Source organism: Cydia splendana, chromosome 10 (genome assembly GCF_910591565.1).
Source record: "Cydia splendana chromosome 10, ilCydSple1.2, whole genome shotgun sequence".
NCBI classification, from domain to species: Eukaryota; Metazoa; Arthropoda; class Insecta; order Lepidoptera; family Tortricidae; genus Cydia; species Cydia splendana.
The window spans coordinates 17,132,321-17,155,967 of NC_085969.1; the positions used below are offsets into that span (position 1 = coordinate 17,132,321).

At 38.7% G+C, this 23,647-nt stretch overlaps 1 protein-coding gene and 1 long non-coding RNA gene across 2 annotated transcripts; one reads left to right on the forward strand and one right to left on the reverse strand.

Annotated features, from left to right (window-relative positions):
- Positions 1-11,417: 11,417 nt before the first annotated feature.
- Positions 11,418-13,789, reverse strand: LOC134794375 (uncharacterized). Its single transcript, XR_010144664.1, has 2 exons — positions 13,564-13,789; positions 11,418-13,476 (listed from the first exon to the last, which is right to left on the reverse strand). It is a non-coding gene; the product is annotated as an uncharacterized LOC134794375 (long non-coding RNA).
- Positions 13,790-17,379: 3,590 nt separating this feature from the next.
- Positions 17,380-21,299, forward strand: LOC134794519 (organic cation transporter protein-like). The gene is made up of 7 exons (XM_063766331.1): positions 17,380-17,558; positions 18,267-18,474; positions 19,352-19,452; positions 19,677-19,828; positions 20,140-20,766; positions 20,857-21,042; positions 21,137-21,299. The coding sequence occupies exons 1-7, from the start codon at positions 17,380-17,382 to the stop codon at positions 21,289-21,291; spliced, it is 1,608 nt and encodes a 535-aa protein (XP_063622401.1). The 3' UTR covers positions 21,292-21,299.
- Positions 21,300-23,647: the final 2,348 nt, after the last annotated feature.

Genomic DNA, 23,647 nt, shown 5'->3' on the forward strand with positions numbered 1-23,647 from the left:
CAGGCAAAAAATATACCACTACAAAATATTAACATTAAAATTAAAATATTATCATATAAAAATAAAATAAAAAATAAACTTAAAAAACATGTCAACAAAAATTACAATAAACAAGGATTACATTAAACTTAAATAAATACTAAATATTTTTTTATTTAGGTCAATACATACATAGGATAAACATTAATTTCACTTAAGAACTAAGAAATAAACTATCAGTAAACTCTAAAACTATAAATTACAACTAAACCTAAACTATCCTATAAAAACTAATCAAATAACCCACCCCGCATCGCCCCCCGCGCAAAGGTGCCCATCACACTTGCTGCGTTACCGCGTTGAACCGAGATGGACAACCTCTGCGCTAGGAACAACCCGGAGCGGGGGTCGAGACCCCTCTGCTGCAGGCGACGCCCCAGCTCCCCGAGAAAAGTTTTCGCCTCCGCGGACCAACACCCAGATGTCTCCACAGCCAAGGGAACGAACAAGTAGTTCGTTAGCCCCGAGTACTTGTCCCTTTTTAGGGACGCCGCCTGCTCAGCGGCTGCACCTGCCGACCGCATAGTGCGGCCAAGGTGCGTGGCGGCAAATGTGCTGACGCAGGTGGCGTCCCACAAAAGGCACTTTCCTTTCTCCCACGGCACCAGAGTCAAACCGTCCGGCCTTTTGCCATCTGACCGACTAAGGCCCGGCGGCTCCAGCACACACGGGACATTGGCTGACACCAGCGCCCTTCGAACAATGTCGTTCAACGCGTGGTGGCGTGGAAACCTCCCCGCGCATCGGCAACAGCTCAAAGCGTGGTGCCCGTTGCTCTCCACCATGGACCCGCAGATGCATAGATGTGGTTGACAAACATCGCAGCCCAGACGAAGAGCAACGGCCACCCGCAACGAGTCATTGTCGAGCAGGGTGCCTAAGTTCGGGGAGGGAAGGGCGTGCAACCAAGCCCCAGATTCTGGCGCCGAAGCCGCGTTCAGTCTGGCTCTATCCGCACCAGAAGTATGCCTAAAAGACAGTCGAACAGACGCTTAATCCCGACCTCGTCCCACAAGCGCTGACGGAACGGCTGTTCGGGCACTGACGCACCCGGGTTGAGAGCCTCCCAGGCCGACAACGCATCGGAAGCGAAAGGTATTTCTGCCTTGCCACCATCTAACGATAAAATCTTAGTGACAAGGTCCACGGCTCCCGCCGCCGACGCCAGGAAAGCCGGAAGACACACATCCCGCACGCGCCGTATGCCAATACCGCCACTCCGTATAGGCAACGAAGCCAAGTCCCACTGGTCCGGATTCAGAGAGACATTCAGCACACCCTCAGCACATTCCTTCACCACCAGGTCGAACGAGTCCATGTGGCCATGTGTTCAGCCTCGCAAAATATGAACTATTGAGAAAATCAACTTTGCGGCACTAGTTCAGCTTAGCCTTTAGCCTCGCTTAAAATTTGCCGTTAGAGGTAGATAGGAAGTGACGCTGAAGCTCACATCTTTGGTATTCCCCTGGGAATTGGCCTTAAGCCTAAAAGGCTCTCCCCACACTTGACGCGACGCGGAATCGGCAAAAACCGATAGAATAAAGCTAAATATGTCCACGCAATGAGAGCGAAAAAGACATCGTTCGATTTGGATCGGCTCGGCAGACGCCTGAAGATTGAGATTAAAAACGCAAACTTATTTCCCTGTACCCTGTACTGAATATGCTGTGTGCAGAATTGATTGTAGGTGGCCCCGAGCCTCGCACTGCCTAGGGGCCCCGACACGCTTAATCCGGCCCTGCCTGCATAATATAATAGTTTATAATATCCTTTATATACAGGATGGGCCGAAAGGGTGTTGGAAGTTAAAAATTAAATTAAAGAAGTACGAGTCAGACTCGCGTACGAAGAATTCCGTACCATTACGCAAAAAACGGCAAAAAAATCACGTTTCTTTTATGGCAGGCCCACTTAAATATTTATTTTATTTTGCTTTTAGTATTTGTTGCTATAGCGGTAACAGAAATACATCATCTGTGCGCATATTCCGCTAGATATACAGGGTGTCCCATAAGTGACACGTCACAGTGACACTGGAGGTAGACCAGGCCAAGAGGACCCAAACCAACTTAACATGACCCCAGTAAAAGTGGCACGGTTTTCGAGTTATTGCCAAATTAAGGTTTTTCATGAATTTTGACCGTTTTGAACATTTTTAGTGCCAGTGTGCACCCAAAAAGGTCTCGAAGTAAATTTTTTTTATGTGTACGTCATCACGAATAGTTAATTAAGATAACACAATAGGTATTTTATCGATAAACAATGTAAAATGCAAAAAAGTACTGGTTTAATCTTGAATTAAATTCACGGCGAAACATTAATTTCGACTTTGACCACCTGTCGTGAAAAAAAATTACTAGAAAAGTAATTAGCAAATAACGTCAAATTATTGAGCATGTTATGCAGATTCAAAAATGGTATGACACATGTACCTTCCTGCAATAAAATAGGAATTATTATCATCTTTCGAAAGCCTCATAAAAAATAAGTTAAAACTAGGAAATCAGCAATCCGTTGCTACTTAGTAAAAATAACGATTTATGTTAAGATATCTAATTCTGGATACAGAAATAAAAAAACGCCTATTCAGTATTTGCCGAATGCCTAAAAGAAAGAGATGGAAAATTGTTATCTCCCTTTTTAAGGATATCATTGAGTTGATAAAGGTTCAAAGAAAATAAAATACTGCAGGTTGAAGTTTAATCAATTTATTAAAGTAATTTTATTTTACAATAGGTGCTCGAATTGTTTTTCCCCGGCTCGTATGCACGCTTGGCACCGTCTTCTAAAACTTCAAGTTAATTTTCTTAAATAAATTTCGGATATGTTTCGTGCTGCCTCGAACATACGCCGCCGTAGTTCCTCTTGGGACCTTATTGGCTTGTGGCACTAACAATGTTCAAAACGGTCAAAATTCATGAAAAACCTTAATTTGGCAATAACTCGAAAACCGTGCCACTTTTACTGGGGTCATGTTTAGAGATGCACCGGATATTCGGTTACTATCCGGTATCCGGCCTATCCGGCCATCATTTTACTATCCGACCGGATACCGGATAGTGACTGACTATCCGGCCGGATACCGGATCGTAACATTTCTTGATTTTGGAGTAAACAAATTGGATTTAAGAAACATACACGGTGATAATCGTACTTGTTTATTATTTTTAAACAATTTAAACATTCCACTGACTTGCACACGCACTCATTTCGAACCTAGAAATGTGTACGCGCGAACGTTACCTAGGAAACAGGTCAAACCTGCAGAATGCGCACCTAAAAAACCGAAATGTAGGTATAGTTCCGCTGGCCAAATATCCGGTATCCGGTATCCGGCCAAACAACTATCCGTTGCATCTCTAGTCATGTTAAGTTGGTGTGGGTCCTCTTGGCCTGGTCTACCTCCAGTGTCACTGTGACGTGTCACTTATGGGACACCCTGTATTTGTACTTGTTTATCTAAAGTGTAGCATCAGCTATATTGCTTGCTTTAATAAAAGTGTTTGTATAATCATATTCAATTTTATTAATTACTAGCTGTGCCCGCGGCTCCGCCCGCGTGGAATTCGGTCTGTGTCAGTAAGCGGCTAATTTCTAATCCTAATTTCTCTCCCTCTCCCCTGGAAGCGGAACTAAGTAAAGTTGTCAGATGGATATGCTAGAGGACTGCAGTCCTGATAAAATATTTTACAATTAGGTACCACCATGCGCTCCCATCCCGAAGGCGTTATAATTATTCTCAAATCGATATCATAGATGGCGCTAAATGTCACAATCAGCCATTATGAATTTTTTATACTACATATTAAGATGGATTAAGAGATATTTAAAGTGTCATAAATTAAAATCATTATAAATGAAATACAAACATTAATAACAACACGAATTCAATGCAATAATTTACAAAATTTGAAACCACAATTATATTGCGACTGGCTACGTTATGAGCAACAGCGCAGGACAATTAAAGTCTATTTCAATAGAACTTGCTAACTATGTAAACAAACCGCCATATTGAAATTGTCTCTGAATGATGAATTTACTAGTGATGGGCAAGACTCCTACTTACTACTTTAATGTCAAACCATATCGAATAATAAAATACCAAAAGTAAAAAACAAGTAGTTACTTATTTTTAATTTGTTTAATCACGATCAGAAGACAAATTAGTACTTAAGAATGATGTATTGATGTATTTTATAACCGCGGCGGTAGGTACAGAGCGTGGGTTGGGTAGTGTGTAGCGGGTTTATATCACAAACTTTAGTCACAACACTACCCATCATAGACAATTGTAGAATTTAAAAGAAACAAAACCGTCATTCCATCAGGTCCTAATAACCTAACTTATGAAACCATTTTAAACTTTTAATTAAATATCCAAGATCATATAGTTATATATTTATGTAATTTACGGAACGGACCGTTTCAATAGTGTATATGTGTATGGTTCCAATGGTATTTGATGAGGTGGTGTGAAAATTCAAAGAGAAACAGTGATAAATAAAGTTACGTTGTTTGTTTACATAGTTAGCAAGTTCTATTGAAATAGACTTTATGTCGAGCTGTCGAAGTAATATTGAATAATGTCACTAGATGGAGCCACCACGATTCTAGTACCTAATCATTCCAAAACGAAACGAGTGTGGGTTTCTTTTCCTACGTTTTGATTTTCGTTTTAAGACATGATGTGAAGTTTGATTTAGATTAGAATAATTACATTTGAGTTATAAATTTCGGAATTTAAGTACTTAGTATAAAATGTAATAAAATGGATCGGTGAATAAACATACCTAATTTAAATGAGTACCTACTTATTTTAAAGTAGGCCTGCCTGACGTTAAAATACAAATTAATAAACTCACATCACAGGGCGATGTCTTTCAAAACACACGAATGCTGTGTTTTTAAACATAATGCAAGTTTTTATTTCGCTTGGTGTCCAAGTCAAACGCGCATTTTACTCCTTTATTGACCGAAGCGTTTGCTAAGGTCTCCGTTTTAACTCGGGCCAAATTTCGTATGTTTGGACGTTCTCCTCGGTTCAATTCTCAACTGATTTCTTATCAAATTTTGTGACCAAAATCTAGAATAAAATACTTATTCGATTCGATTATTGATTTTTTTTTCAAAATGGCGGAAACAAATAGTCGTATCAATATAATAAGAGTTTTTTTTTCTTCTTGAGAGATATTTACAGTGTTTGGCAAAAATGTAAAAATTTGTAACGCTGGTGTAGGTAGTATTTAGATAAGTAGGTATGTAGAACTCGAGAATAAGTAGCCAAATTTCGTATCTTTAGCTAAGTGCTATATTGGCGCAGTTGGCAAACAATTGCTTTGATGCATAGAGGTACCTAGTTCGATCTAGACGTGTGCGCCGCGCCGGCGCGCCGCCGCCGCCGGGCTTTTTGACCACGCCGCCGCCGCCGATAAATGATCGGCGTGAAATCGGCGTGACCTTGAGTGTTGTTAATTAGCTATTCCAAGTTGGTTCTTCGATTACAATATGGATTTTTTGTGTTATTTATGTTACAGTTGTCAAATATACATCAATTATTAATTAAACGAAACTGAATAGCCAGTTGCAGAAACTATTTGACACACCAATTAAAGTAAATGAGTAATCCTAAGTATTCACCGTCTACTGATAACCAACGAATGAAAACTGCTGCTTATACCTTGGACATCTAGGAGAACCAACCCCTCCATTCTCAGAGAGCTCTATATCGCCACTCAGCTCTTCCCAACATGCCATGGGTGAGTTCTTAGATTCTTCGGACATATTATCCAACGTATGATGTGGAGAAACATATGAATTTAAAGCCGAATGAATGGCAAATGTGCTCGAGTTGAAGCATGTGTGAGATGGTCAAACGCTATGAAGAGATCGGCTTGCGGCAGTCTGCACCGTGCAGTCCATACGGCTTATGACCGCATGAAATGGAGACAAATTACATGTCACGATCCTCAGCAGTGATAAAACGAGAAAGAAGATACGTCTCAGTGAGCCTGGCGCTTGTACGACAGCAAAACCATTAAAAAAAAGCCATAGCAGTCCACTATGTCTAGCAAATTTCAAGGATATGTGGAGTTCTGTTTTGTTGAAGTATGTCATTTTTAATAGGACAAGCCATGGAAAGCTTGAGAAAACGGAGAGTTATAGATCAGATCGAAGGTCATTGGGACCAGGTCTTAATGCAAGCCAATTGCGGGGCCCAGTCCTGCCTGGAATGAATGTGCTGGCCTATGCAGATGACACACTTATTACGTGCCGAGGCATCTCTTATGAAGATGCAGCCAGAAAGGTGACTATTGGAACCTCACTTATGGTGGAACGAATCCACCAGCTGGGTCTTGAGGTATCCCTACCAAAGACGGAAGCTCTTCTTTTCCATGGCCCAAGAAGAGGACCCCCTCACAATGCCCATATTAGAGTATATGGGCGGTTAAGGCCCAAATGAAATACCTAGGCCTTATTCTGGATGGCCGTTGGCAATTTAAGGCGCACTTTGCCAGTCTTGCCCTCAGGCTGATGTCTACAGCCGCAGCCCTCAGCCGGCTGCTTCCTAACGTTGGTGAGCCGAACGCCACATGTAGGCTCCTTTACTCTCGCGTCCTGCGTAGTATGGGCCTATATGGTGCTCCTATATGGGTAGATGCCCTTTCTGCGGAAAATAGGGCTCTACTGTGCAGGCCACAGAGGGCAATATCATTGAGAGCCATCCGCGGGTATCGGACGGTATCCTTTACAGCGGCAACTATCTTGGCTGCAGACCCTCCCTGACATCTGCAAGCTCACATTCTTGCGGAGGTCCACCGTTACAGGGCTGGGAGAAGAGCGGCGGCAGAATTCCCGGAAGAAGAAGAAGTGCGAAACATCCGGGCGTTAGCCCAAGTAGAGACACTTCGCCGCTGGAGTGTAGAGCTCGGCGGAGCAGAATATGGGCTGACAACGGTAGAGGCTATACTGCCGCATCTGGAACGATGGGTAGAAAGGCGGCAGGGAACTCTGGCTTTTCACATGGTGCAGATACTTACTGACTATGGGTGCTTTGGTAAGTACCTGCACCATATAGGGAGCGAGGAATACCCCATGTGCCATGAGTGTGGCACGCAGGTAGACACGGCGCGTCATACTCTCGAGGAGTGTCCTGCATGGGGGTTTCAGCGGACCACCCTTCAGGCAATACTAGGAGCAGACCTTTCGTTGCCGAGCGTTGTTAATGCCATGCTCGACAGCGAAGAGGCATGGAAAGCGATGGCCTCCTTCAGTGACCAAATAATGTCACAGAAGGAGGCAGCGGAACGTGCGCGCGAGAATGACCCTGACGCGCACCCCCTCCGCCGGCGACGGGCTGGAGGCAGAGCCAGGCGCTATGCGCACTTGCTGCATCCACCGTAGTGGGCTGTGCAGGGCTCCGGGGGGAGTCCCTGCTGTTAAAGGCTCACAGGACTAGGGGTGCCTCACCAACTGGCACCCACAATCGTCTGCGGCTCATGGGCCGGCCGCCGGGGGCGTACGCAGTCGAATGCTGATAGTGATCCTGCGGCGCTCCTCTACAAGGCGGAGTCGGCATTCGTTGGTGGTTTTCGACGGTCCTATTACTGGTTAGTCCGTCATCGCTCCTGGTTCCCCCGGGCCAGGTGGCATGCGTAAACGCATTTCCCCAACGTAAAAAAAAAGGTCTTAATGCAAGCCTGTGTTAGGGAAATCAAGTTATTATACCTATCCTATATTCATTTATAAACCCTATTTTACTCACAGCATATTCAAACTATACGTAGTTCACTGACCAGCAACCTGCATTGATCATATTTTCAAGAAAAACAACAAATTAATGATTTTTCTTAACAAACCTGAAAGTCAAGGTCACGCCGATTTCACGCCGAAAACACGCCGCCGCCGCCGATTTTTTGGCAAACGCCGCCGCCGATCATTTCTTAATCGGCGCACACGTCTAGTTCGATCCCCAGTAAAGTGTGTGAACTTTTTGTAAGTTTTTACACTTAAATTTTATATTATTTTATTTTTATTAATTTTTTTGAACTTTATTGCAGAAATAAAGTACGAATGGCGGACTTAATGCCTAAAGACATTCTCAACCGTAAATTTTGTATTGTTGATTGATCAAGCGAGTGCAAAGCATACAATATTTTATTTAACTCTTTGTTAATTTAGTTTTTCCAAATTATTCTAAACGGCGTAGCGTTATTTTTTTATTCAGTTTAAAGCTATGCTCGCGAGGTCTACAGAGGGCCTACCGGAAACCACGTTGCTCACAGCGCCACTAGTTTATTAATTTCCTTAAGTTGTAAACAACGATCGGCTTTAGCCGCGAAAATCGAAGTTTGTAAGACTTCGAGAGTTAGACCAAGCTAAATTGACAGGGATTTTGATAGCACAGACTGTGCAAGAGTTTTTTTTAATTCATAATTTAATAGAAGTTTGAGGTTTAAATAACACTAAGTAATAAAATAGCTTGGTAGGACTGATGCCACTCTAATTACGATAAGTAAAAGAGAAAGATGCCCATGCAATATTCGGTGTTCGCGGGTCGCGGGGCCTGCCTACCGCTGGGCCCGCTGGTATTCAGACGAACTTTTTTGACGGACGGACTCCGACAATTACTTACTGCACTCATGACTACGACGCGACGGGGAGTACGGGCCGATTTATTAATTTTGAGCACATTTATGGCGCATGATTTTGTTACTCGATAGTCTGTTGAAAATGATATATCTTAGATAGAACACCATTTAACAAATTGACCAAGTCAAATCCCACAGTACAGCAATAAGACCTCAGTATTTAATATATAAATATGTTTTTATAAATACTAAAATACATATACGTACGTAACACCCAAAACTTAGGAACAAATATTTGTGCTCGTCAGCTCGTCACACAAATTTAGTGTTTATTTTAGAACCTTCACCCACGTTCATTAATATATTTATTATGGGTACTGTAATATAAAAATATTTCATTAATTTATTAAAATCAGAAACATTGTAGTAGGAAGTACCTAATATAAAATATAACACGAATCCCGGAATGCCCACTGCATATCCGTATCAGCAGAATGATTGAGGTCATTAACCCCGTGTGGCACCGACTTGCTTGCCTGATAACTGATTATTTCACTTGAAATTGGGATTAGGTATTAAGCGCTTATGACACTATACCCACATACTGAAACCGCAAGAGTGTGTAAACTGTCTAAGGAGACACTTCCATAGGTATTTAGGTATTTGTTGTAACTGTTGGCCTTTCCTTTTTGACACAAAATGGTCATGGTCTTTTCTATTTGATAATAAATCTAAGACAATACCGCGTTATAATTATATATCTAGGTACCATATAAATTTTTATTTTAATATGCGCATACTTTTTACTTACGATTTTATTTAACGAACGTTTCAAATAGTTTGTATCGGCGCAACCTTGGGCCTCTCAAGGCCATGTGCACGGCAACCAATGCAACGCTTAGCGCCCAGAATTATTTATTAAAACTGTACGGTTACCATCAGTTTTTCACTGACATAAACGCCGTCGAGAACGTAATTTACTTTCTATACATCTCGCTCGCACTCGCATATTAGTGCAAACGGGACGTATAGAAAGTAAATTACGTTCTCGACGGCGTTTATGTCAGTGACAAACTGATGGTAACCGTACTGATCGTACCGCAATATGCCTTGTTCTTTTTGCCCTAACGTGATGCGTAGGTACCTACTAGATAACTTCAATCCAGCATAAGAGTCGCTCTTTGATTATGCATTATTGTGTATCTCAAAGTCACAGTTATGCTGGTTTACTCGAACGCTCGTCGTGCCGAAGCAAGATAAGCGATAAGAACATGACCTGTGATTTGTAAGGAAACTTTGACCCCTTACTAAAGTACCCAATCAAACTTCTATTTACAATACAAAAAATGTAACCAAAAAAACAAAAATGTCAAATTGATTTCATAATCGTAAATTGACTTAAAGTATGTAAATAGATTTTAATTTTGTCGCCGATGTCTGAAACGCCATCTAGTAACAATGAACCTTAAAATGAATGTGATATGTAGGTTTAGTGCGTGAAAGCTACAACAGATGTCGCAAGAGAGGTGTTTCGATGCTATTTCAACTCATGTTTGTTGTAAGAGTTTTGTTAGCTCCATGCGCCATCTAGTTTGTCACTGTGAACTAAAAAATTAGCTACAAGTATAAGATACTTAGGACGGTGCGCTTTTTGAGTATGGGATTGGGTATCTGTACTAGTATTATATGATCTGTGGTACCACTAAATAAAACTACACACCAAAATCAATAGTTTTTTTCGCCCTTATTCAAATTTTACACGTGATTTAAACGACAGAGTAGTAGATATATGTATCGGACGATACAGTAAGGTATACGCGCGCGAGTGAAAGCGAAGCGGCCTGCCTGGCTAGAGCGCCACTCACCGTGATCTTCTTCAGACTCCTGAGGAAGACCACGTGCCCCTTGTAACCTCAATGCGTTGCGAGACTTTCGCGAATGATTGGATTTTTTCCTGGAAGGCATTGTAATGCGTATAAAATGCGAGTCCCAAATCGTTTGACTCCGCAAACGACCAGTGCCGGATTAAGATATTTTGATGCCCTAAGTATTTCTAGACCATGGTGCCCCCTCTCCCTAGGGTCATCGATATTACCATGGTCTAATAAAACATGGTCTTCTATTCCCAGAGTGACACGGGCCTACGTCACAATAACATTGCCACTTTATTTCAACATAGCATGTTACATGGGTACATTATACCTATGGTTAATGAAAATGAAAATGAAAATGAAAATGAAAATGAAAATATTTATTTCAGACACCAAGTATCCATATTTTTGTCTACAAAACGAAGTATTAGTAGTATTAGTAGGTAACAAAGAAATATAAAAACTATACAGATAAACTCTAATGTTAGTGTTAGTAAAACATATAATGCTCATTGGACCGAACATGCATTGTCATCCAGTGAGTTATAAGAGGGCTGTCGACCCTTTCCGCAATCACCTTCAGGAGTGTGTTGGTGCTGCCCCGCACGCGTTGCCACAGGGACGCCACCCTTTTGCGCAGCACTGCGTGGAAGCCGTCTGTGCTCCACTCGGCGAACATCCCCGACGCGCTGCATCGCCAGGGCAGCCCCAACAAACCCCTGAAGGCGTTGTTGTACTGGACACGCAGAGCACTAAACGTTTTTTTGGTGTAGTTGCTCCACAGGTTGCACGTGTACAGGTTTTGGCAGTATGTTTTGAATAGTGTAATTTTGACCTCACGGGAACAACGTGCAAACCTGCGTGACAACATGTTACCCCTAACCGATAGTGCTCTGCGTTCCCTTTCAACGTCTTCATCATCTTTCAGAGTGTCTGTGACCCAATGGCCCAAATATTTAAATTTTGTAACAGTCTGAAGAGGAGAACCGTCTAGACTAATAGGTGGTATGGAATATGTTTTAGTACCAGATTTAAAGACTAAGATCTCACTTTTCTTGACATTATATTTGAGCCCATGGGCCACAACATATCTCTCACATATATCCAACAGGATTTTTAAAGCGTTTATTGAGGGGCTCAGCAGCACCATATCGTCGGCATAGCTAATATTATTAACAAAACAGCCGTCCACCGAACAACCTACACCAGCACTGCTGAGCTCCTCAATCAACCCATTAACATAGAGATTAAAAAGTGTGGGTGACGTTAACCCAGCCTGTCTCACACCACACTTCATTTTATAAGGGTCTGAGTATCCCCCCGCCCATCTCACAATATTTATTTGATGGTCATACCAAAACTCAAACATATTTATTACCTCATCTGGTAAACTAGTCCCATTGCGTAACTTGTGCCATAACAACTTGTAAGATACTAGGTCAAATGCCTTCGACAAGTCCAAAAAACATGCAAAAACTGGCGTGTTCCGCTTAGTGTAATATTGAACAGTATGCTTAAGACATAGTATAGCCGATTCAGTTGAAAGTCCGGGTCGAAAACCGAACTGGGCGTCATGTAGGTTAATATGTCTATTCAGATACGTGTTAAGCACACTGTCCAATACCTTCGCCAGTATAGTTGCCAACGAGATTGGTCTATAGTTGGACTTGTCGGAGGCATCACCAGTCTTATTTTTTATAACGGGGACCACAATGGTCTTCATGAGGTCTTCAGGTAAATAGTTATGGCGAATACAAAATGTGTAGAACATCGCAAGAACCCTGGGAAGATGAGCACCCGCATGTTGCAGATGCTCGATGCTAAGACCATCGTGTCCGGGTGACTTACCTTTCGTCATTTGTCGTACAACCTTGGATATTTCCGCTGGTGTAATTCTGATTAAGGTACCATCCACACTAGTCCCAGCACCGAGCACCGGCAGCCGCCCATCCACCTTCAGAGGTTCCACTTTGAACTGATTCCTAAAGAGATCTGCGATATCACTCGGCGCACTAACATTGTCAACACTTACTGGAAGGCTCACTTTAGGGTTCATCCTGTTTGTCGATTTCCAAAACTGTACAAAGTTTTTAGATTTATGATGTGAGGCAATAATATCCATCTTAATCTGGTCTTTCTTATTTTGACAAAACTTAAGTTTAGCTTTGAAAAGTTTTCTAGAACGGCACATCTCTTCATACAGCCGGCCTGACTTAGGCTTACCGGACCTGCACCATTCCTGAAAACATACTCTCGCCCTCTGGTGAGCCCCCCTGACATGTTTATTCCAGCCTGTGATACGACCTGCTCTGTGATGTCTTTTATTATAACTGGCAGCTGAAGCCTCTTTAAGTATCACTATAATAGACTCATACATGTTATTTATTATTATCCTATGATCAGCATTATTACAAACATTATCACAACATTGTTCTAGCTCCTTAGGAAAATCAATATATTTTAATTTACCGTTACACATGTTTCGATACTCGTTTATCTGAGGCAGCTCCCTTTCACCCCATATGATACCCCTCAGATTATCATTTTCCAGAATTCCAGTTTGAACATTATCTTTAGCTATAATTTTACTTAAATTACATACTAGTTCCAGCGGTAAGTGATCTGACCAAAACACGTCGTAGTGTATCTTGACGTCAGTAACTGTTAGTCTAGCCGCATTTGTAGTTACACAGTGGTCAAGCCACCTCGCACACCCGTGACTATCGCTGACATAAGTATACGAGTCCGCCGGCAACAGTTCAGAGTCCACTATGCACAGTTGTTGTTCACTACAGAAATTGCTCAGTTCACTATAGAAGGGCATACCGGGATGCGCATTAAAATCGCCCAACACGTATATGAGATCCACTTGTTCACTCTCTATAATCGCATATATTTCTCCTAAACATTCCGTAAACTCTACAAGGTTCTCACGTTCGTCAGTCGGCATGTAAACTGAGAAAATTATCATAGATCTGTCACTCATAGTAACTCTGATTGCTACCAGTCTAACGCTTCTACACTTTATTACTGAAACGCATGGAAACCGGTTTTTACGCCACATGATCGCAACACCCCCATGAGGGCGGCCACGTAGAACTCCTGCCGATAAGTCAACAGCCGTGGTGCCGCAGTAGCCGAACCCAGCGTCAGCGGTTCCCAAAAGCGGTATATCGTGCTGTAGCAACCATGTCTCAGAAAGTGCGATGATATCAGCTGATTCACATAGTGATTTAACGCACTCAATAGATCTGGTGAAACCTTTGCAGTTAAAGGATATAAACTTACTTGTTGATTGCGTACTATCCATGAAGTTGATGATTTTCGGCTCTTTCCTCATTTCTCTTGTAAGAAAAGTCCACAAAACGCCTAAACAGTACACCTTCCGGCCAAAAGTTTTCGTTTAGGAAGATATGCAACTTACTTTTTGGTATAATAAGTTAAAATATTTCTTTATAATTTTATAATTTTCATTTATATGTATTTTATCTTCAATTTTACAATAACACGTAATTTTTAATTATTTGTTAGCACTATCTTCCGATTCACGAAAGAAATTTCAGACGTTCGGGTAATTCTGTTTACATTACTGGCAACACAGGATAGCGCTGACACATTTGACAATTCGGATCTAGATAACTTCATGCCCTGACCGTCATCCTTGTCGAACGCGTGTTAATTGTTATTTCCTTCTCGCTCAGTGTCAGCAGTCGCAGTGTTTTCCAAACTTTTCACGTCGTAAGCTTGGTAATTAATGTGTAACTGTGAATTAGTTTTTCAAACGTTTGTCTTGTATAGATAAATAAAGTTTAATTTAATACATTAGATTTGTTTTATTTTACTATGTTTCTACATGAATAACTTAAAATTAATGCCGTTAAAATTATTTTCACCGTTGGTTAAAATTCTCCCACATTTTGAAGTTTGAGAACCTGTAAACAGCATGATGACGTAGGCCCGTGTCAGTTAGGTCATACGCGAATCTCGGAATAGAGTACCAGGCGGAGTATATTATTATACCATGGGTGTTTCAAGTAAAAAAGGGTACTCGTTTACTTTTAGTATGGAAATCAGTCACATCATTTTATCACGGAAGTTGACAGTACTGCAGCAGTACGTTGCAACAGAGTAATGTTGCTGCAGTCGCCACCCGAATGTCACCTTTATCATACCTTATAAAGTTATTGAAAACGCGAGCGAAGCGAGCGCGAAAATTTTTCGATATACAAACGCAATTTTACTTTTAGTCCCAACCAGGCGCGAATCCAGGATTTCATACAGAGAAGGGATGGGACAGATTTCTATCAGCCTAGCTTCGTATAGGGCTCGATATTTCTTAGGCTTCGATATTCGAGGTTGTTTTCATGCATAAAATATGCAAGAAAGCAGAGCTTGGAATTGAATTGGCGAAGTGTGAGAAAGGCAGTAGGCCTAGCTGCGAAAGAGGAAAGCTTGGATTTGGATCCACGCCCAAGTGTAATTAAGGCAGAAGGCCTCGCATAAGACCTAACGCCGAACCGCAAAAGAGTGGGTTGAAATCGAATCTATGCATGTAACCACGACTCTTCTACTGCTACCGATTGTTTCCCAAAGAATTACGCGCCATTATTTTTGCAAATTAGCTTTTGGACAGCTAAAAAAAATCGTGTGGTAAAAACGATGTGTCTGTCCCTAATTTTAAAATTTGTTCACCTTTTTCAACCTGGCATTTTGGTGCCGCTCCTGAACGTGGTGCCCTAAGCACGTGCTTGTTTTGCTTATTGGTTACAAAGTCTTTATTAATTCAACCATTAAAGTCGACGAGTACAAAAAACTTTAAGCTAGCTCTCAATTTAACATTTTTTTTAAACATTATTTTTAATTTGACCTTACTCGTAAGTAGGTAAGACCGTTAAATATTTAAAATTATTATCTTATCAGAAAATTATCACCAATTACTCTAAGAAAACTACTACTCTAAGTAATCCGGCACTGTTAACAATGTATTTTTTATGTGAAACGTGAGTGAAATCTCTTTAAAAAATCCGTAGGGGTGGGATTAAAAACTGTAATTAAGTCCGACTCACGCTTGACTGTACATTTCTAATAGGTTTTCCTGTCATCTATAGGTATAGACCTATTTTATGTATTTTTTTCAAAATTTTAGACCTAGTAGTTTCGGAGATAAGGGGGGGGAATGGTCATTTTTTGCCTATTTTCTTGAATAACTTCTAAACTGTTGATTCGAAAATTATAAAAAAAATATATTTAAAATTCTTACAATAAGCTCTTTCATTTAATATGTAACATGATATAGTTTGAAAAAAAATTTTTTTTCATTTTTTCATTTACCCCCCAAAAGTGGCCCCCATGTTTAAAATTCATTTGTTTACGTTACATGTCCGTATTCGGGTCACAAACTTACATATGTGTACCAAATTTCAACTTGATTGGTCCAGTAGTTCCGGAGAAAATCGGCTGTGACAGACGGACAGACAGACAGACAGACAGACAGACGCACGAGTGATCCTATAAGGGTTCCGTTTTTTCCTTTTGAGGTACGGAACCCTAAAAATGACGTGTTATTGTAAAATTTAAGATAAAATACATATAAATGAAAATTATAAAATTATAAAGAAATATTTTAACTTATTAACCATAGGTATAATGTACCCATGTAACATGTTATGTTGAAATAAAGTGGCAATGTTATTGTGACGTAGGCCCGTGTCACTCTGGGAATAGAAGACCATGTTTTATTAGACCATGGAAACACCTAAATTGAACATAGGTAGATTGAAGTCGAAATTCAAACAGATTTTACTACACAAATATGAAAACTTAACCTAGCTACCTACTTTCTTTTGCGTTTGTGCCGCTATAATATTATAAGAATTCTTCCTGTTATGTTCCTGTTATGAAATGTCACTATTAGTACTGTGTTAGATTATCGCAAGATAGATTTAGGATACATACATATAGGTAAATTTATGTGGTCTTAATGATAACTTAACTTGTCACTTAATTAGATTACCTATTTAGCTTAAGATTAGTTTAGAGCGCACCGCCAACAAACTGTCTCACAGTTTGGCGAAACATTAGATTAAGGTACTAAATATTGTATTTTTTCTGTTAAATTTTCAATAAAATAAAAATCCTGGATCGTACCAATTAACTCCTTAAAAATCACTTACGTAATGTAATAAATAAGTACCTATTATGGCTATTATATTTAACGGTAATCCTTTGGTGAATAATATTATGAAAATCGGACACATTTTAACAAGTCCTCTTTTAACCATCTGGGTTGTTAGGTTAGATAAAAATCCTTTCATGACATGCCTTGGGATTATGTTAACAAGCGTGGCTCTTTTTTAAACGGAAAAGTGTTGTAATGTAATAAGCAAATATAAACCACGTTAACTGATGTGCGTAAATAATTTTAAAATTATACATTGTCATATTTGGGTTTACAAGCAAAAACCGAACTTATTTACTTTTAATATTGAAAACAATACGCGTGAACCGAGTAATAAATATCACTTGATATAATATTTAAACACGGTTAACAATTAGTTCCGGCGTATTATCCTGGCGGTGGTAACTGACTGATTTAAAATATTTTAGAATATACAAACACCATGGTGAGTAGTGAGTACTTACGCAATTATATATTCATTGTTTCATGAATAGAGGATAAATGAATGTGTTGATGCCAATTGATCGTAGCGTAGTTTAGAAGTTTAAATCACATTGAAATTATTTAGTATCGAACGCGCATCTGTTCCGTCAGGATCATCTTCTGTAGAACTTGTGAATAGGATAAAATTTTAAATTTATTATTTTTTTACTTTATAAACGTTACTGTGCCCAACCACTAATTAATATACATATTAAAAATGACCTCAAATGTAGATAGCAAGGATGCTAAGAACAACTCTTGTACAGATGTTTTCTACCAATTAAGTATCTTTGGTAGATTTCAAACTATACAGTATGTTCTCATTTGTTTGACTTTGATGATGGTCTCAATGATGAATGTGAATTATATGTTTGTAGCCGAAAATGTTAATTACAGGTACGTGAATACTATAAGTTTTACTTTCTCTCTATGCTTGATTTTCGATAATCATCAATATCAGTATTCTGATATACTTGAATCGCATACAGTACCTACACATTGTTAATTCATAGTAATAAATAATAAATAAATAATAAATAAATAAATATTAGGGGACATCTTACACATATCAAACCTAGCCCCAAACTAAGCAAAGCTTGTACTATGGGTACTAGGCGACGATATACATACTTGTATAGATAAATACATACTTATATACATAGAAAACAACCATGACTCAGGAACAAATATTAGTGTTCATATCACACAAATAAATGCCCTTACTGGGATTCGAACCCAGCACCATCGGCTTAGCAGACAGGGTCACTATCCACTAGACCAGACCGGTCGTCATAAGATAATAATTAATTCTTAAGCTTAAGGCCCTTAAGTAATGGCCATATATGTATGTAGAAGTAGATCGTGGAACGTATTCACTCATTCATGAGTATTATGACAACCAATAACCATAACAATATTACAGTAAGCTCGATATAACATATACAACAGACATGTGAAATTAGTGTTAATTTAATATAAATAAAATATAAAGTTTTTTTGTGATAATGTGTGACAAAACCAGGTTTCTGACGTTCTCGTAAAATAAAATTTGGGCCCTATTTCATGACTGACTTATAAACAAATTATTTTGTTGCTCTTTTATAGATGTCGAGTTCCTGAGTGTGATGGTCTGGACACTCTGGACGCAAACTTTACAATGCCCATCTGGTGGCCTAAACCAGAAGATACAAAATGTGTCAGGCCAATTTTTAATCTTTTACAAGGTAATGCAACTTGCCTTAACCAAATGGCTGTGGAATTTGAAGAATGTGACGAATGGATTTACGAACATAGTGATTCAGTAATTTCAGAGGTAATAATAGTAAGGTACCAAAAATAGCATTGAAGAGAATTTACTAAGGAAAAAAAACAACGGGTTGCACTCCGGGAGTGCCGACAGAAGTGAAAACTCAATGACTAGTCCAAAATGTCTGCAGCACTATGTATAATTGACCCATCCTCCTTTCTATTAAAAAACATTAGTTCCGAAATTGCTGGTCAGTGAGCTTGTAAAATTCAAATTTGTAGCGTTAATTGTTTAAAATTCGAATTGAAATTGTAAAGTTACCTTGCAGACCTCGCATCTAGATATATTTGGTCATGATATTTTGAGTTTTATTCACCAGTACTAGAGTTCACTTTTATTAGCGATTTCATCAAGATGTAGCTTTATTGAATTATATTTAAATGATATAAAGTTAGAATGTAACTGTGAGATCCCCGTATTTAAGCCCGTACAAGATTAGAACATTGAGCTTTATTGCTTAATATAAAAGTCCAGTTTTAAATAATTCACCTGATTATGATACGTTATGACTAAAGTTCTTTGGTGAATAAAAACGAAATAGCAGGCTCAGGCATACATGTTCGCCGCGCGTTACGCGTTACGCCTTACGCTGTCTCGAGTTTATCATTTTTTTCCCCATCTCAAAAAGTGCACAGCGCCGCTAAAGAAGTTTTCACTTCAAAAAACATTAAGAATATGATAGTCATTCGTCGGATCATGTCTTTCAAAATAAATCGTTACTTACTTTAACGGACGTATTTCTGCCATACGTATTATGACTAGTTAATGGACTAAACCTGACGTAAAAAAATCTGAATAAAGTTTTTTTTTTTAAATATAGAACTAAGATAAAAATCTTGCTGGGAAATAATACGCCATTTTATATTTTTTATATGTCTTTCAGCTAGATATCGGATGCACATCATGGAAACCTCCTCTAATAGGCAGCGCCCATAACATTGGAATGATATTTTCAATGATAATAATGGGCTGGATGGCAGACAGGTATCAAGCATTTTTTTATTTAATAATAATATATACATACCTTGTAAGGAAAATGATTTGCCCCATTTTTTCGCACATATATTTTGACACACACGGCCAGTATTTTCTTTCAGAGCATTTATTTTCGAAAACATCAATATTTTCAAAAATGGTTATTTAAGACCCCTATATATTTTGGACGACCTATGTCATCTGTAATCAGTTATAACCATTATTTTTTTTAGATTTGGAAGAAAGCCAATCCTTATTTTGTGTGCAGTCGGGGGATTAATCGGATCGTTAAAGTTATTTGTTTCCAACTTTTATGTTTACGTTGGATTGGAATTTTTGGAATCATTAATCTCATCTGGACTGTATACTGTAGCCATCGTCTTGAGTAAGTTATCTAATAAACGAAAATTGTACCATAAATTTAGACCAGTACTAGAATTAAATCATTAAGTAATCATATATGTACATATATATATGTAGTTTGTGATTAAATTTAATGTCCATAATCCACCAATAATTTATCAATCTCATTGCTATTTAGTAACGATTTAGTGCTGCTAAATGTGTCATTGATATTGGATTTTTTATTTCAACAGCAAACAGCTCAAGTCTATTTCAGTTTTTACCGACCCTTAGTTTTGCTATCAAAACACTGAGTTTCAATTAAGATATGTCTTTATTTTAATTTCCTTACAGTGATTGAAGTTGGTGGTGAGACCAAAAGAGTCTTAACTGGTGTTATATTTTCGTATGCTACATACGTCGGCGAAATCGTATTTGGCTTTCTAGCAATGGGATTTCAACAATGGAAGGCATTATTGCTAGCAACATACGCCCCTGTAATATTATTTATTTCTTACATAATTGTACTGCACGAGAGTACCAGATGGCAGTTGTTGCAAGGAAAGGCTTTTGAAGCAAGGAAAACATATAAAACAGTTGCCAAGATTAATAAACTGTCATTATCGAATGAAGATATAGACAATATCAGTGAAGATGATTTGCGATCAAAATTTAACGTAGTACCTCAAAAAGAAAAAGATAGTTTTAAGGAGATTATCAATTCCAAAGAAATAATGATTCGTGTAATTGTTGTTTCGTTCTGTTTTTTCACATGTGGATTAGTATATTATGGCGTGGCTATGCACTCTATATATCTGCCAGGAGATAAATACGTGAACTTTCTGTTGACTTCTTTGGCATCGCTTCCCGGGGATTTCATAGCATATTTTACCTTTCCAAAATTTGGTAGAAGAATTTCTTTACAATGCGGCTTTATCTTCTGCGCAGTATTTTTACTAGCACAGGCGTTTACCCCAGACGGTAAGTCTTTTAAATTATGTACCTATTCAAAATATTGGACAAGTATTATTGTTTGAAAAGTTTAATACATATTTGATTTATTTATTACAGCGATGATATGGCTGAAATTATCCCTGTTTCTATGTGGGAAAATTGGAACTGCGTTATGTTTTACTGGAATCTTCACGTATAGCTTAGAATTGTTCCCTACCAGCGTGAGAGGATCTTTGACTGGTTTAGGCAATACATTTTCAAGAGTCGGGAGTACTTTATCACCTTTTACTTTGTTATTTGTAAGTTATACTCTTTTCTTATATGTTTTATAAATAGGTATGTCAATTAGGTATTAGTAGTTAGACTAAAAATTGTTTTTAATTTTGTTTTTAGATAGACATACTTCCTGCCCTGCCATCGATACTATTTGCTGCCTTGGCGACCATGTCTGCTTTATTAGTACAACTCACCCCAGAGACCAAAACATTACCTATGTTTGATACTATACAACAAGTAGAGGCATACAACTCTAAAATGACTACAAGATTATGAAATTCTAACTGACACGTACCTGTGAACTTTTATTTATTTTTCATATCTCATGCTCTGAAAGTGGGTCGTTGTTGTTCTAAAAGGTGCGCAGAAAGTGATACGTTTATGCTCTAGCGCAGAAAAGTGGCGTACTCCTCTGCGTCCCCGTCCTACGAACAACTGGGTGGAAATAAAATTGAAAAATAGTGTCTTTATTTCCTCGCCTGGAACAATTGGTAATTGTTTAATTTTACTAATCCCACGTTGATCTTTTTTTTTATAAAAAAAGATGAAAATAAATTGTTAAAAACAAATTATTCTTGATTTCTTTCGTTGAATTCTATTTACTCGATTTCATAAGGCGGGAACCAAAAGGAATACACCAAAAAAATTTTTTTAAACCTTACATTTGCGTAAATGAGCAAAGGCAGAATCTTATACAGCCACAGTTAAACGTTTGAACGGTATTAAATTGGGTTTTAAAGTTATTTAGCACTATATTCATGAAAATAAATTAAAATACAAGATAAAAAATTCTTATATTATTAATTAAATTGTTATTTAATATTTAAAATACTTTTATTATAATATGTTATTATTATGTTCTTACCAAGGTCGCGGTGCGGTCCGGTAGTCTGTTGCGGCTTTTAGAACGAAAAAGTATAAAATTAAAAAGTAAGAGGCAATCCCGCTGATTTTCATACTATAATGAACAAATAATTTTAAAATTAGTGCAGTTTGTGTAAAAATGTGTGTTTTCGTAAATATTGCAATCTAAATGATTTTCGCTAGGGGTTATTAACCTTCACATATGTAAAGTCTCCGATTGCAAGTAAGTCCTAAGGAAAAAAACATGGCCGTGGGTCTATTAGGTACTTCAATTACTAATTTTGCGAAATTGCTTTGTCTTGTTTGGTTTCCTCGCATTCGATATGAAAAGTAGAGTGTTTAACTCGGGTGAAAGGCACCATTTCCGTCTCGGACTATTGGCGCTCTCACTGCGTTCGAGCGCCAAACTACCTCGACAGAAATGGAAGCCTTTCAACCCTTGGTTAACAATCTACTATTTTTCCCCACATATGTAGGTATACAAGATAAACTTGTGTCCGTCTTGTGTCCGTTTTAAAAATAGAAGTAGGTATTATTTTGAAACCAATTGACCGCTTTTGTACTTGCTGACGCATTATTCAGCATTCACATGACGGTAACTCACAGTAAATATCCATCAAGGGCACTTAAATCTAAAATGTATTATATGTACTTATTATACCGTGTAAGTGCTTTCTATAGGTTTGCTATTTGCTATGGCCATTTTAATGTAAATTTACAGTCTAATAATAATAGGCTGCTATAATGTGGCTAGCATTTAAAAAACTTTCCGAGAAGGCATATTAAATCATAATTTGTAACGGGTATCCCACGAATTAGTTTTATTGTTTCTGACATTTCCGTGAAGGCGTTTATTTTACGAATTTTGAAATAAGTACTATTCTCTGAAATAGTTTTGTAAGAAATAGTAAGAATGTTTTAATCAATACATTTCACAGAAATATATTGGTTTCGTCACATTAAATTTCGGAATAGGTATGATTTTTAGGGTTCCGTACCCAAAGGGTAAAACGGGACCCTATTACTAAGACTCCGCTGTCCGTCCGTCCGTCCGTCCGTCCGTCTGTCTGTCACCAGGCTGTATCTCACGAACCGTGATAGCTAGACAGTTGAAATTTTCATAGATGATGTATTTCTGTTGCCGCTATAACAACAAATACTAAAAACAGAATAAAATAAAGATTTAAATGGGGCTCCCATACAACAAACGTGATTTTTGACCGAAGTTAAGCAACGTCGGGCGGGGTCAGTACTTGGATGGGTGACCGTTTTTATAGATAATGGTACGGAACCCTTCGTTTGCGAGTCCGACTCGCACTTGGCCGGTTTTATTTATCGTCGTTGTCATGGACTACATGGTTATGTTTCTTACATATGTTGTTAATGAGGAGGCACACTGAAAGGTTAGGACAGTTGTCGCCCCAGCAATCTGTCATTGTTTACCTACGATTTGTGATAAGCGTATGGTTGCGAATTTTTTACTAATACTTGCGATTTATCAAGAAAAATGTATTCATTTATGACTGTACTGGAACTGCAAACCGAGCTTCGAAGGATAATTGCTACAGTTGGTGGAAAAAAGGCTGATTTGATACAAAGATAATCACTTAATATATTTGAGGTTATCTTGAGTATTTTACCGTTTATTCAAATTTTCGAAGGCTCACGCCGCTCACGTGCAATTTTTCCTCTTATATTACATGTGTTCGATCGAAAACAAAGCTTTGGTGTATACCTGGATCACCTGGATGTACAAGAAGGCGTTTTA

Excerpts from the sequence above, each read along its gene's own strand:
- LOC134794519 (XM_063766331.1), top strand. The coding sequence starts at position 17,380 with ATGACCTCAAATGTAGATAGCAAGGATGCTAAGAACAACTCTTGTACA. Across the intron at positions 18,475-19,351 it reads GTGATTCAGTAATTTCAGAG|CTAGATATCGGATGCACATC; the intron begins GTAATAATAGTA and ends TATGTCTTTCAG. Across the intron at positions 19,829-20,139 it reads TACTGTAGCCATCGTCTTGA|TGATTGAAGTTGGTGGTGAG; the intron begins GTAAGTTATCTA and ends ATTTCCTTACAG.